Source organism: Taeniopygia guttata, chromosome 4 (genome assembly GCF_048771995.1).
Source record: "Taeniopygia guttata chromosome 4, bTaeGut7.mat, whole genome shotgun sequence".
NCBI classification, from domain to species: domain Eukaryota; kingdom Metazoa; phylum Chordata; class Aves; order Passeriformes; family Estrildidae; genus Taeniopygia; species Taeniopygia guttata.
Genome location: NC_133028.1, coordinates 47,794,941 through 47,811,510, shown reverse-complemented (window position 1 = coordinate 47,811,510; position 16,570 = coordinate 47,794,941). Strand labels below are relative to the sequence as shown.

Here is a 16,570-nt window from a genome sequence, read left to right as displayed (position 1 = left end):
TATTGCTGCCAGAAGCTGAAAGAAGGAAAAACAGCTCTCTATTTAATGTAAGATACAGGGGAAATGAGGGGGATTGAAATTATGAGAATGTTTCAGGACATGAGGAAGCCTTAAAAGGCATCTACTGTTAATTTTTTTTCATGCAGAACTTTTTTACAGATAATGCCTGTTTGAGAGAGATGGTTTAAATATGCAGATGTCTCTTCTCAAAGGCATTCAAATTGTTAGTTAATTAGTCAGCAAGTAAGGATTGGCTCTTGTACTTTTTACACATATAAAAGTAGGAATGAAGGGTTTTTTCTTTTATGCTTTCTGTTGCACAAAACAATAGCTGTCAGCCTGCAAAACCATGTGGCTGTTCCCTATTTTTTGTACTTCCTTCTACATTGTGTTATTTCATCTTTCCATATGCAGAAATCCTTCTTTGTCTAACCTTAACTCTTGCACAGTTCATGTCAGAAAACCTTTTCTGCTCCAAAAGAGCCTTTTTGGGCATGCAAATGGAAAGCTTGTTCTGCTTCATTGCCTTCCACACTGTCACCAGCAGCTCATGTTCAGTTTCAGTGGGGAGGTGCCAGGTAGCTGGTGCTGGAGTTGTGTCTGCTTTGCTGAGGAGTGTGCTGTCATGAGGGGAGGCCGTGGACATGTCTGTCCTGCTGCTGGAACCTCAGGAGGGGCTGGCCCTGGTCTTGGCCACCTGGTGTTACCCGTTCTGGAGAGACCCCACGTTTCTACTAGCCACATGGAAGGTGGTGAAGGCACATGTGGTTCAGTCCTTCCCTGTTTCCTTTGATGCTGTTGTGACAGCCCACAAACTGCACAGCCTCTCCCATTCCATCCTGGAGAGTGAAAGCAAAGGCATTTGTCAGGAGCAGGGAGTGAGTTCAGCTGGCTGGGGCACAAGAGCTTGGGGGGGGCCTTCATGGCCTGAGCCATTTGAATGCCTGGGGATGCTGCTCTGCTGCCCCTGCCCAGCCAGTGGGGATTGGCCCTAGAGCCACAGAGCATCCCTGTGCCCATGCTGGAAGTTGGGACTGACCTGCTCTCATCCTTCTGCCACCCTGGCCAGTTGCCCGCTTTGCCTTTATGTAAAGGAGCCTTCCAGCAGGCTGGATCAAGACTGTGTGGATATCCTGTGTGTTCAACATTTCCCCAGGCCAGCTTTGGTACCCTTTGGAAGCTGAGGCATCATTAGAAATAACTGATTGGCAGCCAGCAAAGAAAAACCACAGGTGAAAGGCTGTAGAGCTTAAGGGTCACTGTGCCAAGTCAGGGGTGTTGTGAGAAGTGATGCACTGTGGACTGGCATCCCAGTTACTCACAGCATGGAGATGTTGCAGTTTTGAGCCTGAGGGCCCAGAGCAGGATGTAACAGCCCTGCTCACACGCATTTGTCAAACTTCCTGTTATTTGTTCTTCCACCTACATCTCCCTTCCTGAGTGTTGTGATGTGTGAGTTATATACCATATGCACCTCTAGACTGAGTGGGATTGTTTCAGAGCTAATGTCTGCTAAGTTCTGAAAACAGAAAATTCAGAGACCTGGGGTGTGTTTCTCATTGAGGGGGTGACAGGATTTTCTTTACAACACCCCTGTTCTCTCACAGATGTATCTTATTTTTTGACTTGAGTGGTAATTGCAATTAAAGGAATTTCTAATTTTCTGACATTGTTTTGGTGTAAATTACAGAGGAAAGCCAAATCTAATGGACCTGGGATCCCTATTGATCAAACCAGTGCAACGGTTGATGAAATATCCCTTGTTACTCCGTGAGCTCTTGAACTCAACTCCTACTTCTCACCCTGACCATGAAGTACTACAAGATGCCCTTTTTGCTATGAAAAACATTAATATGAACATCAATGAACTTAAAAGGAGGAAAGATTTAGGTAAGAAAAGAGCACAGAAAGCTCTTTATTTGTAGTTTTGAGCTAACCATTACAAGACATATTTCAGCTCAGATATTTCACTACATAAATTTTAGTTGGTGCCACCCAAGTTGTGTAATACATTGAATTTCAAGAGGGTAACAGTGCCTTAATGTCCCTTGTCCTCAGCAAACTATGCTACCTGACTGGTAACTCCAGTATGAAAATAGGGAAAGAATTAATGTTATAGTGTCTGTAATGCAGTTATAAACACTGATAATAATTAAGATGCAGTAATAGCAATATTTTTTTTAGATTTGCCAGCTGGAAACCCTAACATCACTATTCCCAAAGTTAGTGTTGATAATGGGGTTTTCCTATTGAGCATTTTCACATAAGATTACCCTAAATGACATCAAAGTATCTGCTCTCAAATGGTTTCATATTTGTGTGCCTGTCCCTGTGAAAAGTCCTGTGAATACAGACTATTGATGTAATGAAATTCTCTGTCTGCAGTGCTGAAGTATAGGAAGAATGATGATGATGAAACCCTTAAGGAAAAGTTTTCCCGACTGAATATTCACTCCATTAGCAAGAAATCAAAGAGGGTCACCAGCCATCTGAAAATACTGACAAGAGGAGAACCTCAGGTACTTACTCATCCAACTGCAGATTTGCATTGACAGCTTCAGTTCTGCTTTTGCACAGGGTGTTTTTCAAAACGTGTTGGAAATGGAGTTTGTGGTGCTGCTTTTTTTCCTGCCTAATTTATAATGTCATTTTCTGACTGTCACAGAAGACAGGAAAGATCTTTGTGATTGAAATAGAAATAATGTAATATGTTCTCCACCTTTTCCTTTTTCACACAAGAGTTTCTCAAACTTTTGGTCTTCAGCAGAGAGGAAGTGAGAGGCAGTTTTGTGAAACTCAGCCTGAGGTCAGCATTTTGCAGATACCCTGGTAATAATTATCGTTGGGGCTGAGAACATGTTCAGCCCATCTTGCTCATGTTGTAGCATTAAGGTTTGCAATCCACCAAGGAAGATGAGCAATACCTCTAATTAGGAAAGGCCACAGGGTTTGCCTCTACATGTGCAAACGCCTGGAACCATCAAAACTACAAAGAACTCTGTGATGAATCTGATGGGTGTTGGGTGGCCAAAAGTAAAATCCTCCTTCATAATTTCAATGTTACAATTCAAAACCTATCAGGATAAACATTTTCAGGAAAGCTTAAATCGAAATCTCAAAGAAAATCAATTATAAATGACCTTGAAAGTGATATCCAGTGCACCTCACTGCATGAGATGGCTGATTATACAAGGTCACTTGCCTTCCTAGATGTGACTTTACAAGATACATGCCATTTTTTTTCCTGGTTTGTTTTTTATCAGTATTTCTCTTCTTTCTCTGATCCAAATCACCCACACATATTTTTTTCTGTTCATTTATTTATACAGTGGAAATTTTTGTATTCAGAATGTGACAGACCCAGCACGGCTATAAAATCAGAGAAAAAGGGAATTAAATTTGATTAAGAGGATATGTGATTTTTCTTTTCCGTCTTTCCCCCCCCCCCCCCCTTTTTTTTTTTTTTCCTTTAGAAACTTCTGGTTTATGTTTTCTTGGTTTTGTTTCTAATTAAGCTTTAAACATTTGAGGATCATTTTAGTATCAGAAGGCATCTGTTAGAGATTCAGCCGTCTCTCCTGCTTAATTAGACTGAGAAAGTTCCCAACTCACGTCTTGAAACACGCTGACACCCCCACGGCAAAACCACTAAGACGTGACTTGAGATTTCCGAAGCCCCTGCAGGAAAAGACGGGCAGAAATGACCGCGTTTTCAGGGTGTTCCCAGCCGGCATAAAGAAGTTTCCCGAGGCCATCGGCGGCTGCCGGCGTTTCCAGAGGAAAGGCTGGCACGGCGCTGGGATAACAGCTCCACCTACAGCCGCCGTGCGGGAGAGCGGCTGGCACCGCGGGTGCGGCCCCGCTCCGAAACGCACATCCCACCTTTCCCTCTGAAACACCCATCCCACCTTTCCCTCTGAAACACCCATCCCACCTTTTCCTCCGAAACACCCATCCCACCTTTCCCTCTGAAATATCCATCCCACCTTTTCCTCCACCGTCCTCTCCTCAGGTGGGGCAACAGCACACAGGAAAATGAAGTGTTCTGTCAGCCTTGTAGTAAAGCAACTCCCTGCTCCCACAAGGATTAAAAATTAAATTCTCTGCCATGTTGTCCAGTGGGTTTGACTTTTTTTGAATTACAGCTGGAGCTTGGGAGAATTAGGGGTTGATCTGTTTTCAAAGGGAGGAGTTCAGGGATTTTTCTAGCAGCTCTCTGGATGTTTCTTTCATTAGCCAGGCTCCTTTGGGCTGCCAAAATAACAGTGCAAATGTCTATTTTAGGTGAAAGATGGAACATTTAATAAGGAAGAAAAGTTGTTTCAAAGTCTAGAGAAGACTGTGAAATTGTGTGTGAAGAACATTTCACTCTGTTCACAACATCTCCAGGTGGGTATAGGCCTTTTTGCAATCTGTGGTCACAAACTCTGTCCATAACCAGTTTTACACACATTTCTGCCACTGGCTGGACAACAACCAAATTATTTATAAGCACGGCTGTCTGCATCAGAATATTAAATAAATAAGGTGTTCTGACACTGCATTCCTGAACCTATGGCAAAGAAATTTTGAAGCCCACACTTTTGCATTTTTCCCTGACAGAAACAGGTTCTGTGGAGACCCACAGGTGCAGAGAAGAAGGTTCTGTCTGGTGGCACAGTCAGGACTTTAAATCTCTGTGTGAAGCTGTCACACCCATTGGCTGCAGTGAAGGACTAACTGCTTCTCATTAAAGATTGAAGAACTGAGCCGCAGCCACATGAATTAAAACATCCTAAAATACATATCCTGGATATGTATTTTAGTCCTGGATGGACTGGATGGAAGGACTCCTTCCCTTTTTCTGTGTTTTGGTTGTGTTGAGGGCTAGCATGAGATGTACAGAGTGCTCGAGTTCCCTAAAATGTCTTTGCTTCAACCCTCCTCTCCAGAGATGAAGGTTGGCTTGTGATTTAACAACCTGCTCCTCCCATGGACTACTTGCCAGCTTTGCAGATGGCATGAGGCCTGTCCAAGTGTAAGTGTGCCCCAGCCAGGCAGGGAGGTTGTTTGGGAGATAGGCAAGATCAATAACCAGCTGGCCGAGGTTTTTGGCAAACACACTGTGTTTGGTTCTGCAAACAGGGAAAGGCCAGGGAGCTCAGCCAACGAGGGCTGGTGCCTGGAGTGGTGCTGACAGCTCCTTATCCAAATGGATCCACACTTCATTAAGATTTAAATTCTGAGTATCTGAAATACACCACTGTAGTCCTACTTAGTCCCCCAAAAGAGACTTTTGAGGATGCATGGTAAGCTGGCTTCTTGCTGAGGAGTAGCTGAATTCCAGAGGCATATTCATTAGTTCAGGGCATAATTCTTTCAGCTGAACATTGACAGCTTGATTCTTAAGTAGTATACATTGAAAATAGACAAAGCAAAGGAAAATATTATCACATTAAACAACCTCACAATGACTGGAAACTGCACAACTGCACAGGTGTCAGAGATGGAAAATATTTCTGATTCCAGCAGTATTATTGAGTAGTTGCATGAGTGAATGCAGCATATTAAAATGGATTGTAATAGTTTCATCTTCCTACCATCTTTTTATTTAGGATTCTATACATCTGGCTGCCCAGAATATAATTGTGCTTCAGGAAATCCTGCAAGATAAAGATGAAGAAATCAATGACTGTTCAGAAAAACAGACCAACACTGCAAATCTGTGTGAAGACTTTGTAAGTTAATGCAATGTCCAGTGTTACACAGCTATCTATATGTCTGAGAAAACAGCTGTATGTGAGGAAGATTAGGACAGAAAAGAAAAAAAAAAAAGCTTAGGAATCTGTTGGGAAAGTTTTGGTTGAATTTCTATAAGGACTAAGATAAAATGCAATAAAAATGCATTGTGTTTTCCTTAGAAGAACTAAAGCAAACATGTCAAGCTAAATTCCTGGGTTTATACTAAAATCTTTGTGTTGAATTTGTATCACCTAAACACTTCTGTATTTGTTTCACATGAACTTCAGAAAAGAGAGCAGATTGTTGCCTTGCAACTTTTGCTACCAGCACTTTCAGTTTGAGTGACTTTTGTGATTGATAGTGTGCTTATGTACTGTTAGCTCTTGGAATCACAGATCTGTAAAAATCTTAGATATATTAACTGGAAAAAGGCTTCTCAGATCATCAAGTCCAGATATTAACATAGAGCTGTCAAATCCTTCATATAGGGAAACCATGAAAAATCCAAATATAGCCTATAGTAATTAATAAAGCAATTTAAAAAATAGTAATAGTTTTTCAACTAGTCTTCTGCTTTCAGAATTAAAATGAACTCTAATGCCTCGCTATAATAAGATACTTAAATGTCTCTTGAAAATGGGACAGGCTGCTTATTCAAACAGCTGCTCAAACTGGAAAAATTCAGAGGCGGAGGTGCATTTGACAATAATGTATACCTTCCTCTCTCATTAGATTTTTTGGAAAAAAATTCAGGTCAGAAATTTCCAGTAGCCTCTTTTTAAGAAATTATGTCCAGCAGTTTGGAAGAATTGTTTTCTTAATGCATCAAAAATCAGTTCACTAAATACAGCCCAGTTTTTCAGGTGGAAATAAAATAGGAGCTATTTAGCCAGTGTACATCATCTTGGCCTTCAAGAGCAATTCTGGGGCTAAAATGGATCTGTCCTCACCTCTGGTATGGTTTTTAAGAATGCAGAGGCAGCTGCTTTTTTATTCTCACATCCAATCCAACAACTTAATTCACACAGAATGTCCAAGAGCTTTAATATGATGATGAATTTCACTCACTACGAGCCTGTGCTTTATTTGAACAAATGACTTACAAAAATAAATTTTATTTCATGCAATATTAATCCCATGAGACAATTAGAGACTAATGGAAAAGTCTGAGGAAGACTGGTTTTTTTACCAGGTGTCTAATTTTGTTGATTACTAGAGATAAAACCAACAAGCATAACCTAATTTAATCAAATCAAATGATTGTTTGTGTTTGCTTAAACAGGAATTGAGTTACAGCTGTTTCCAGGCAAGAAAAAAAAAAAAGAAAAAAAGAAAAAAATCAGCAGCTTTGAGAGAATTCAAGGCTGCCACTTAATAAGACCTCATTGGCTTTAGACTCTATATTGGTGTGGGTCTTCCAGCAAAGGAAATACCAGTTTTATTTGACCACTTGACCAATCCTTGCTGTTTTCCCCCAGTGGCAGCTCCCTAGGGGCAGTACCTGAGGCTGCATGCTCCAAGAAACCACTGCCATTTGCAGACACAGTAAACTGAAAAAGTAAGATCTAAAAACATAACATCTCCCATTATGAAGGAGATTCTAAATCATGCTGGACCCTGCTTGAAACTGCCTCTGGCAGCAATGTTTTGTGAAGAGTGATTAACAGATTGCTTGATGGGCTGTCATCAGGCTCAACCCCTTGTGTCATCTGAAGGAATGTATGAATAAGGTAATGAGAAGTTTATACTTTCTGGTTTATACTTTCCAGATGGCTCAGCTGGACAAGCTTGTCTTGACTCCTCTCTCAGCACTGCAAGCCCTGTTTCCAGGCCCTCAGAAGCTCATCCAGAAGCGCTATGACAAGTTTTTGGACTACAACAGCTACCTTCAGAGGTCAGCTGGAGAAGAGATGGACCTGGCAAAGAAAGAGTATGAGGCTCTAAATGCACAACTAGTGGAAGAACTTCAGGTATTCAACACAGCAGCCAAAGAGATTGTGTTGAACTGTCTACATTGCTTCATTACCCTCCTCAAGAATATTATGTTTGAAGCGCTTCAATCAAACTCTGCTGTTGTGGTGCCTGTTCCAGTAAGTACATTAGAAACAGGTGTAGCTGTGCCTTCTCTTTTCTTCTTTCTGTATGCTTTGGCTAAAGTTATGTAGGACACATATCTACAAAGCTACACTGATTTACTGATTTTGTGATTTTGTTTACTCTGCTGAGCACAGTCAGATTTGGGGTTATCTTCCTTGGCAAGCTTAGTACAATTAAGTTCATAGAATCAAAATTGTTTGGTTGGAAGGCATCTTAAAGACCATCTAGTTCCAATTGCCCTGCCATTAATAGGGACACCTTCCACTAGACCAGGTTTCTTAAAGCCCCATTCAACCTGACCTTTAAAGCTTCCAGGGATAAGGAACCCACAGTTTCCTTGCAGAAGCCATTTCAGTGCCTCACCAGGGTCACAGTAAACCAGTGTAAACCTGCCCTCTTTCAGTTTAAAGCCAATCCCCCTTGTCCTGTCACTACATGCCCTTGTAAAATGTCCCTCTACAGCTTTCCTCTAGGCCTCCTTTCCATACTGAAGGCCACAGTAAGGTCACTGGAGTGAGTTTTGAGAAACTTCTGTTCTGAACTTTTGTTAGACCTGGGCTTTCCATCGAGAATGATCCTAATGGAACTGTTCTTGCTGTTGCAGTGATAGTAATGGTAAGAATATTACGGGGAAGCAAAAAGAAGGCAGCTGCTAGCATATCTTAGCATGTACCCTGACTAGCCCAGAAAACACAGGAAATTATAAGAAAGTACATTAAAGCCTCTTTTGTGCTAGACTGCAGAGTCACAGATGACTGCAAAAGAGAAACAAGTTAGGAGATCTGATGAAATAGTTTTTATGAAAATCAAGTTGCTTTAAAACCCACGTATGATGTAGAAACTCCTGCAGGTATCTCTTGGCAGTAATGAATATCCTCACTTGGAGGACTTGAATCCCCTGAGAAACACGGCTGCAACAATGCCTTCCACACATACAAATCCACTCACCTGAACAGAGCAAGGCTGCTTGGGAAACACACTCTAGTAAGGCAATTCTGCAGTATTCCTTTCCATCAAGGCTGGAACACAGCACATTATAGTAAGGGGCAGATGAAAAATTAAGCAAACAAGCTACAGTGTTTAATGGGAAAATGAAGGCTTTTTCTGCATGAAGAAATTTCATTCCTGTAATTTAATGTTTTCATGTGTTGAAAGCTGTTGTATTGGGTTTTGTTTTCTGTGAGGGTCTGGCTATGAAATTACCTTATTTTTCTTTTTTTCCTGTTTACATCAGCAAATGCTTTTGGTATTAGGCATAGATGTAAAGTGCCACAGACAGAGACTCAGTTACCCAACAATTTTTAACCTGTTGGCAGCTCTCAGATGCACAAACACACAGCTGTGGAGTAAACTACTCCAAGCTTTCCAGCACATTGGCCACTCTGATAGCTGCTGAGATGCCCATTTGCATCTGAAAGCAGGTGGCTCAGTAGCATAAATGCAAGGCTCTTCATTTTCATCACAATTTAGAATATTTTTAATGATTTAACTTCAATTGCTATGTCTTTTAAATGTAATAGAGTCTATTAGAAACTTTCTTTAAGCAAAGACCTTTCTTCTCTTTACATCTCATACGTAGAGAGTGCACTGCTTATGGTCTCTGCAGATAATAGGCATAACTTGTCAGATTTCCCGACTCCTAGCACTCAGCAAATTAGATTAAATCTGCTCTCTCCAATCTCCCTACCATTTTTTACGAGATCTAACCCACATTTATGTTTGCAGCTGTCCTCCTCAAGCATCTGTGAAGTGCAGAATCAATTGATAGAGGAGGTTCACAAGCTGAATTTTGTAAAAGAAAACAGCAGTGCAATCTTTATTGAGAGAAAATTGAGCCTGGAAAAAAAGAAACCTGTTCTTTCTCTGGTGAGTACCATACATCCAAATTGTGTATGAACCATCCTCTTTTGATCACATTTGAAACAAATTCCTTTTTATGCCACCTAAAGGTTTGGGCTTTGTCTCTCCACTGTGATGCTGAATCAGGTTATTAGAGTGAAGTTTTCATTGACCAGTAACTTCTGAAGATTTTTCACTTTTTTTCATGTTAATATCTTGAAACTCCACTTGAAATTACCTCTGACTGCTCTTAGGCCTTTAAGCATGTGGTAAGGATAAGGTATATGTAAACTTTGGTAACTTCTTTTGTTAAATACTCTTATGGTGCATCTTAGTCTTCTCATTCAGAAAATATTTTTCCTTGTGCTCAGCTCTGGTTATTTGTACTGGTGTTCACATGTATGCACAAACATATACACCCACAGCAGAAGATTCAGAAAATCCACCACGAAATCTGCATTCCCAATCTTATCAGATGTTTCTAGAGGTTTTAGGTGTTTAGTTTACAGTAAAATAAGGACTTGGGTGCAGGTTTACAGGAGAAGTTGGGGCAGTTGTAGAATTCCTTTCAGCATCAGTGAAGGCCCAGGTGCTTTTGCTTTTTGGTATGTTAAGATCCCATTGATGTGCAGCAGCCCCCTCCCTGTCCTCCAACCAAACCCTTGGTTTGATGGCATCTTGTCCTCATTTAGAGTGGTAATTCCACATGAAAAGCAGCCAATTTGGATACCATTGATTATTTTGCCTAAAGCCTTATCATGCAAGTTGTTATGTGGCCTTAGCACACCTCAGCCCACTTTTGGATTATGCTTTTCTTGTGATATTACATGGGAATACAAAGGTCATGGCTACAGAAAACCAATTAAGCAGGAGAGAATTCACATACAGAACACCACCTCTTTGAGAGCAGAGGACAGATTAAGAGGTCTTTAATTAGTGAAAATCCTAAATTTCTTTAAAATCTGCCCTTTATTGCTCACTTGTTAATATAGCAGTGGGACAGGTTCTTCCTGCATATTTGGTCCCGGTGTAAGTAACTCCTTGGTCTGTGTGTAAAAACGCTGGGTCAGTTCAACATGCAGCACACACAGATTTTTATCTGGAAATGGTCTCAGCATTACTGGGGACAAATATAATTTGTTTGTTTCCAGCTGGAGTCCCCACGCCAAACAGAGGAGCACAGGTCCAAGCTGCTGTCCACGTACAGCCCCAAGTCGCTGTACCAGGCTAAGCGCAAGTGCAACGCTGCGCAGGAATTCGATATTGACTTGCATGAAGGAGAACTGGTGGCTGTTGTGGAGCAAAATGATCCCTTTGGAAGCACGAGCAGATGGCTTGTTGACACAGGAAGTAAGTTCTCTGCACAAATATCCCAATAACAGCTTCCCTTTGGGATATTGATTTCTTTTCATTCTGACCCCATCTGTTTGCCTCTGTCATACTGACAGCTGCATAAAATGGTTGCTTATGAAATTATTTTAGCAGCATTTTGCTGTTTATTTATTTTCTGTCCCTTTATTCTGGTTTCTAGTCCTTACAGGGTATGTGTATTCCTCCTTCCTGAAGCCTTACAATCCAGCCAAAGCACAGAAGGATGTAGCAGAAAATGGCTTTGGTGACGATGATTTTGATGATATCAGCCTCTTTGTCTCTTCACGGCCCCGTACTGACAGCAGCACAATTAGTCCAGGGTACAAGAAGAGTGACAGCAGCTCACCTTTTCACTTCTGTGAAAATCCTGCAATTAATGGCACGGGGACTGGTGCTCTTCAGGGCATGGATGATCAGCAGGTAAGTATGACACACACTGTGCCCGTCTTCTTGTTGTTTTCCTATTTAAAATCTAAAATTATACTGTTAGTAGTTTAAATGGTTTCCTTTCACACCAGAAACGAGTGACACCAATCTATCAGTGTGACATAGGAATTTGTTATTCTCTAATCTTAAATATCTGTGAGGTAGGAAAAGAGAATGAGTTAAATTGTGAATTACAGTCCAGTGTCACAGAAAACACTCTTGCATCATCCCACCCCATGTATGCCTCAAGGTTCTCATATGGAGCAGAAACTTGCAAAACAGCTCAGTTTGGGGGATTTTTCAACTTACTGGTGACAAGAAAGCTGTGACAAGGATGCTGATCAGCAAGGCACAGAAGTGACCTGTGTGCCACATTTGAGCACAGGAGCTTTAGGAGAGGTGATTCTCCATGAGGAAACCTTGCTGAAAAATTCTTCATCCAATCCATGGCCACTTGGTGTGAGCTGAAAACCTTATCAGTGTTGTAAGGTAAGGAGGTCTTGGAGATTGGTTTGTTTGTCATGCAGATGCTTCAATTTTACTTTTTATTTTCGCCCTGTCTGTAAATTGCAAGCCATGGAGTTGAACGCTGGCTTACACCTGTTATGACATTTCTGTATGCAGAATTCCTACTGACACACAGCTACACGGTAACATGTGGCTACACTTTTCAATTCTGATTTTTGTTTATATGGTTTTCATTTTTCAGATCTTCTATGCTGTTTATGCATTTCAAGCTAGAAGTGATCAAGAACTCAGCCTTGAGGAGTACCAGAGGGTGAAGATACTTCAGTTTTCCGACCTTAGTGGCAATAAGGAATGGTGGCTAGCTGAAGCAAAAGGTCAGAAGGGATATGTACCATCTAATTATCTAGGGAAGATGACATATGCTTAGGAGGGGAAGCGCCTGTTGAGCCAGACTCTCTGAAGCAGACAGAATAATCAGCTGTTAGGTTTGCTGCAAGCAAAGCAAGTTCACAAGTGATTGACAGAAGCCATGGTATCCAGCACACAGATGAGACTGAGAACCTCCATTCTCCAAAAGCCATCACCTTGTCAAGACCTGAAGGAGGAAGCATTTAACAGGAAGACTGATTCTGATTAACATGCTGAAGAGCTTGCTTTTCTATTACCCCATAATTTTCTCTTTTGTCAAAGCGCCGTACATCAAGACTCAACCTGCAAGTACAAATCACAGATGAAATTACATTTTTCTTCCATGATATTTAGCAAATAATATTCAAGATGAAGAGAATTAGCCTTGAAAAAGGACAAATTCTGTCATCAGAGATACTGAAGGCTGAGTTGTTCCTGAACTGTTATCTCAGTGAACACAGACACATCTTAAAACTTGAGCTTTTTTGATTGTCTGTTTTTATCCTCAGCTGCTTTTGTGAAGAACCTTTTTTTCCTCAATAGAGATTAGTGGATGGGGAAAAGAAAAAGGGCTTAATTTTTAAAGAAATATTTCAACATTTCACTGGTGTGGTGGTACCAGTCAATAGTCCCGGGGAAGGAGGTATGTTTAGTTAAATATGGAAATGCAGGAAAGAAAAAAGGGGACACAAGAAATAGGTACTGTGACATAAAGTAGTTATAATTTTCAAATGAATTACACAACTGCTTCATATGGTAGAAACAGTTTGTAGCAATATCGAAGTGCCCCAGGTTTGAAATTCACATATGTCTCCACACTAACTGCTTTAGTGCAAGATCTGTGTAGTGAAATGAAAATTGTGTTATTAGTCTTGGGAAGTTTACTGTTTGGTTTTTTTTTTTTTTTTTTTTTTAAAGAAGAAAACACAAGTGGTGCCTTGCAATGACTATTTAGTGCCTCTCTGATTCCTTAAGATGCCTTAAGCCAGGATCATAATATCTAGTCAATAAGTTTCTTTAGGTTCACTGACTGCAGTGATTCCTATGATTCCTAGGTCAGGCTGGTGCCCTGCACTTAAGATAGACTTGATGGTGACAGCAAACAGAAAACACCTCCTTGTGATTCTCACTGATATCTGAGTGCTCAACACAAGGTATTTCACCACAGCAATGCCAAGGTCCTCTAGTGATTAACGAAGACCTAGTGCAAAGCACTGCAAAAAGAAAAAAAAAAAGTGATTATGTATGTTGCAAATTGTGCAACTGAAAGTAAACTCCCGTCAGGTATTTTCTGTATTGCATAATTGCTTGTACTGATGACAAAAATGACAACACTATTACAATCAAGGGCAGGGGGGGCAGGTAGTGTTGCTGATCAAGGGTAAATATAAATTGTTCTAAAGCTTTTATCTGAATTTCTACTTCCCATAGTTTGAAAAGTGAGGTGTGAAGATGAAATGACTCAAAATGCTTAGAGAGATGTAATAGAAAATAACCTGTCAGGAAACAAAGGATGAGAAAAGTTAGGGCAGTTGCTACACACAATAGCTTCTGCTATACTGCTGAACCTGGTTTCACTTTCTTTAATGTCTTCAATTTTCAGATTATTTTCATAGAAGGGTAGAAAAAGTTGTCAGTCTTACTCAGAGACTGAATGCAGCCGAAGTTCACAGAGATTAAACCTGAAATTTGTGCTGGATTAAATCATAGGATAGAGAAACTTTTAGAGCTCTCAGAAATAGATATCCAGAATGTGGTGTGGGAATCTCTGTGTACTACTGCTATCCAGTGAGCATTATTTTGCCTTATTGTATATCACCTCAGGCGCTTAAGTCTTGCTATTCCCATAGCAAGCAAAAAGGATTCTCAATCATTTAATGAATGAATTTAGCTGCTTTTATGGAAAGCTTCACCTTTAGTTAAATGGAGAAAATAAAAGTGCAGAGGGAGTATCAGCTTGCAAGAATGGACTGAAAGACTTACTGGTACCCTTTTAATGCTTTGGCTTTTATATTTTGAGATTATGGGCAAGATACACATAAGACAGTTTTCAGCTCTGTCTTACAATTTAGAATATTTTATTTGGAGAAGATCTATACTTTCCAATAGATGAAACAGTTTTAGAGATGACTGAATTGTACTTAATAGACTTAATGCAGTCATGTAAGCACAATGATGAAGTTTTGTATTTCAGACAGCAAAATTAATCAAGGGAAAGAGGAAAAAAAGATTTCTGAAGTCTTAGCACTGAGAACTCAGCTTGAGTCACAGGAGAGCTCAGATTTTGAGTGTTAGGTACATTCCTGATGAAGAATCAGACTCTGTGAAGGTGTCTTAAGGAGTACTCAAATGCTACTTTCCAAAATATTTGCCAGGTATCCTGATTCTGAAGTAACAAGGAATGAAGGATGAATGTACTGGAGTTGGCCACCTGAATTTCTGAGGGATCTGGGAACTCCTAGTAGGCCAAATGAAATCCCTGTAGGATTAGGATCCATAATAATTTTTATATTGTGGGATAATTATATGAATTTATTGTAACCTTGTAACTTGGGATACAGTAAAAGTATATATGTAATTAGGTACCCAGGTGGATTGGCTTAGTCCATTTCAGAAACTCAAATTGTTTGATATTCAAATCATTTGATACTATTAATATATCGCACTTCTATTTTTGTTTAAAACAGATTAATGCAAACAACAATTGCAGAAAATTAAGAGATGCTCCTTGAATCTAAAGCCTTCCAAATTAAGGATTTACATCAATTCATATTAGACTTGCTCAGTCACATTTTTGTTAAGACAGTGCTTTAGAAACTGAACTGTGTTAGGGCTCCAGAAAATTGTAAGAATATGCAATGGTTTTGATCTGGATTTTTTTTTTTTTTTTTTTAATATAGGGAAGGTTACAGTATTCTAAGAGCTTTCTTATTCTCATTGATGACAAAACTAATTAATTTTGATTGAAGCAGGGACAGGCTGCAGATTGCTGGATTGATCTTGCATTTGTTCAAATGTGTGTTTTATTTAAGCTGTTGTGACAATAAATATGTACAAGTACTTCCAAGATTGGGTCCACTCAAACTGAAGTGCTCCTCCATTCAGGGAATATTTTTATGTGTTGCCATTGATAACCTGGAACCCAGAAAATGTCCAAGCCAGTACACAGCAGAGTGCTTGGCTCTGACCGCTTCACCATCTCCCCTTTGGCTGGGTGATCTTCAAGTAGGGGTCCAGCTTTTCAAAGCAAACACAGATTGAAGAATTATTCCTTCTGACTTTTCATCTTTGGAAGCTTCACTGAGTAATTACCTCCTTCAAACACTAAAGTATACTTCTGCTGTCATTTTAAGATAGCTTTTAAAAATGAAGATAGATGAAGTGGACCTACCACCTGCACTAGGAAACACAGCCATGATAATCCTTGTTCCCATAGATCCATTACTGTTAATTCCTATTACAATATTGTCTGTTGAGAACTAATAAAATAAATCTTCTTTTAAATTATTGTAATAATAAAAATCTATTTTTGTAAAGATGTTTCTTCTTACTTTTTTAAACACGATGTTTTCCAGAAGCAAAGAGCTTTATATGCTATCCAAGACCTGCCTGCAAAGTTAGCAGAGGAAAGTTAGTTGCCTCAGATAAAATGCTGCATTTCTAGGATGCACCTACCTTATTGATCAATATGTTAGACTTTTCAAGCACTATCAAAAATACTAAGGAAGTTTAAAAATACTCTTCAAGGATCCAGATGTCAGCATAGCTCTGTTCTTTTCCCGCTGCTCCTGAGATTGTGACCACTATGAGCTGTAAGTAGATAAAAGTTTGTAAATCATAGAGCCTTGTGTTAGACCTTTGTTTTAGAGACAGGTATCACCAGCATCCCCTAGTCCAGCCAGAAGCAGCACTCATGGAACCAAAGTAACCTATAATTTCACATTACTGAAGGTATCACAAATTGGGCATCTATGAAAAAAACATCCTATTTAAGTGGAAGTAAAATACTAAATATTCTAAAATATTTAAGAAAAGTCAGGTAGCTATTTTTATAATAAGTCACAGAGCAATTTGGTTTGGGGATAGAAAAATCAGGACTATTTTCCAGTTATTTTTGCTAAATAGGAGGCACGCTTCTCAAACTTCAGACGGGCACTCCTTCTTCCTGCTCTACACTACACTCCTCAACCTGACACACGACTTCAGTCAAACAACCCTGTAGAACAGACTCCTTTCCTGA

At 40.0% G+C, this 16,570-nt stretch overlaps 1 protein-coding gene across 1 annotated transcript in view; it reads left to right on the top strand.

Moving 5' to 3' along the window:
- ARHGEF38 (Rho guanine nucleotide exchange factor 38) overlaps positions 1–15,866 on the top strand; it is a 39,359-nt gene extending 23,493 nt beyond the window's left edge. Inside the window, exons 6-14 of the mRNA XM_002193903.7 lie at positions 1,691–1,890; positions 2,386–2,519; positions 4,285–4,389; positions 5,595–5,717; positions 7,491–7,811; positions 9,544–9,684; positions 10,809–11,007; positions 11,189–11,448; positions 12,164–15,866. Of these exons, the coding sequence (XP_002193939.7) occupies positions 1,691–1,890; positions 2,386–2,519; positions 4,285–4,389; positions 5,595–5,717; positions 7,491–7,811; positions 9,544–9,684; positions 10,809–11,007; positions 11,189–11,448; positions 12,164–12,349 (1,669 nt within the window). The 3' untranslated portion in view covers positions 12,350–15,866. The remainder of the gene's footprint in view (positions 1–1,690; positions 1,891–2,385; positions 2,520–4,284; positions 4,390–5,594; positions 5,718–7,490; positions 7,812–9,543; positions 9,685–10,808; positions 11,008–11,188; positions 11,449–12,163) is intronic.
- Positions 15,867–16,570: the final 704 nt, after the last annotated feature.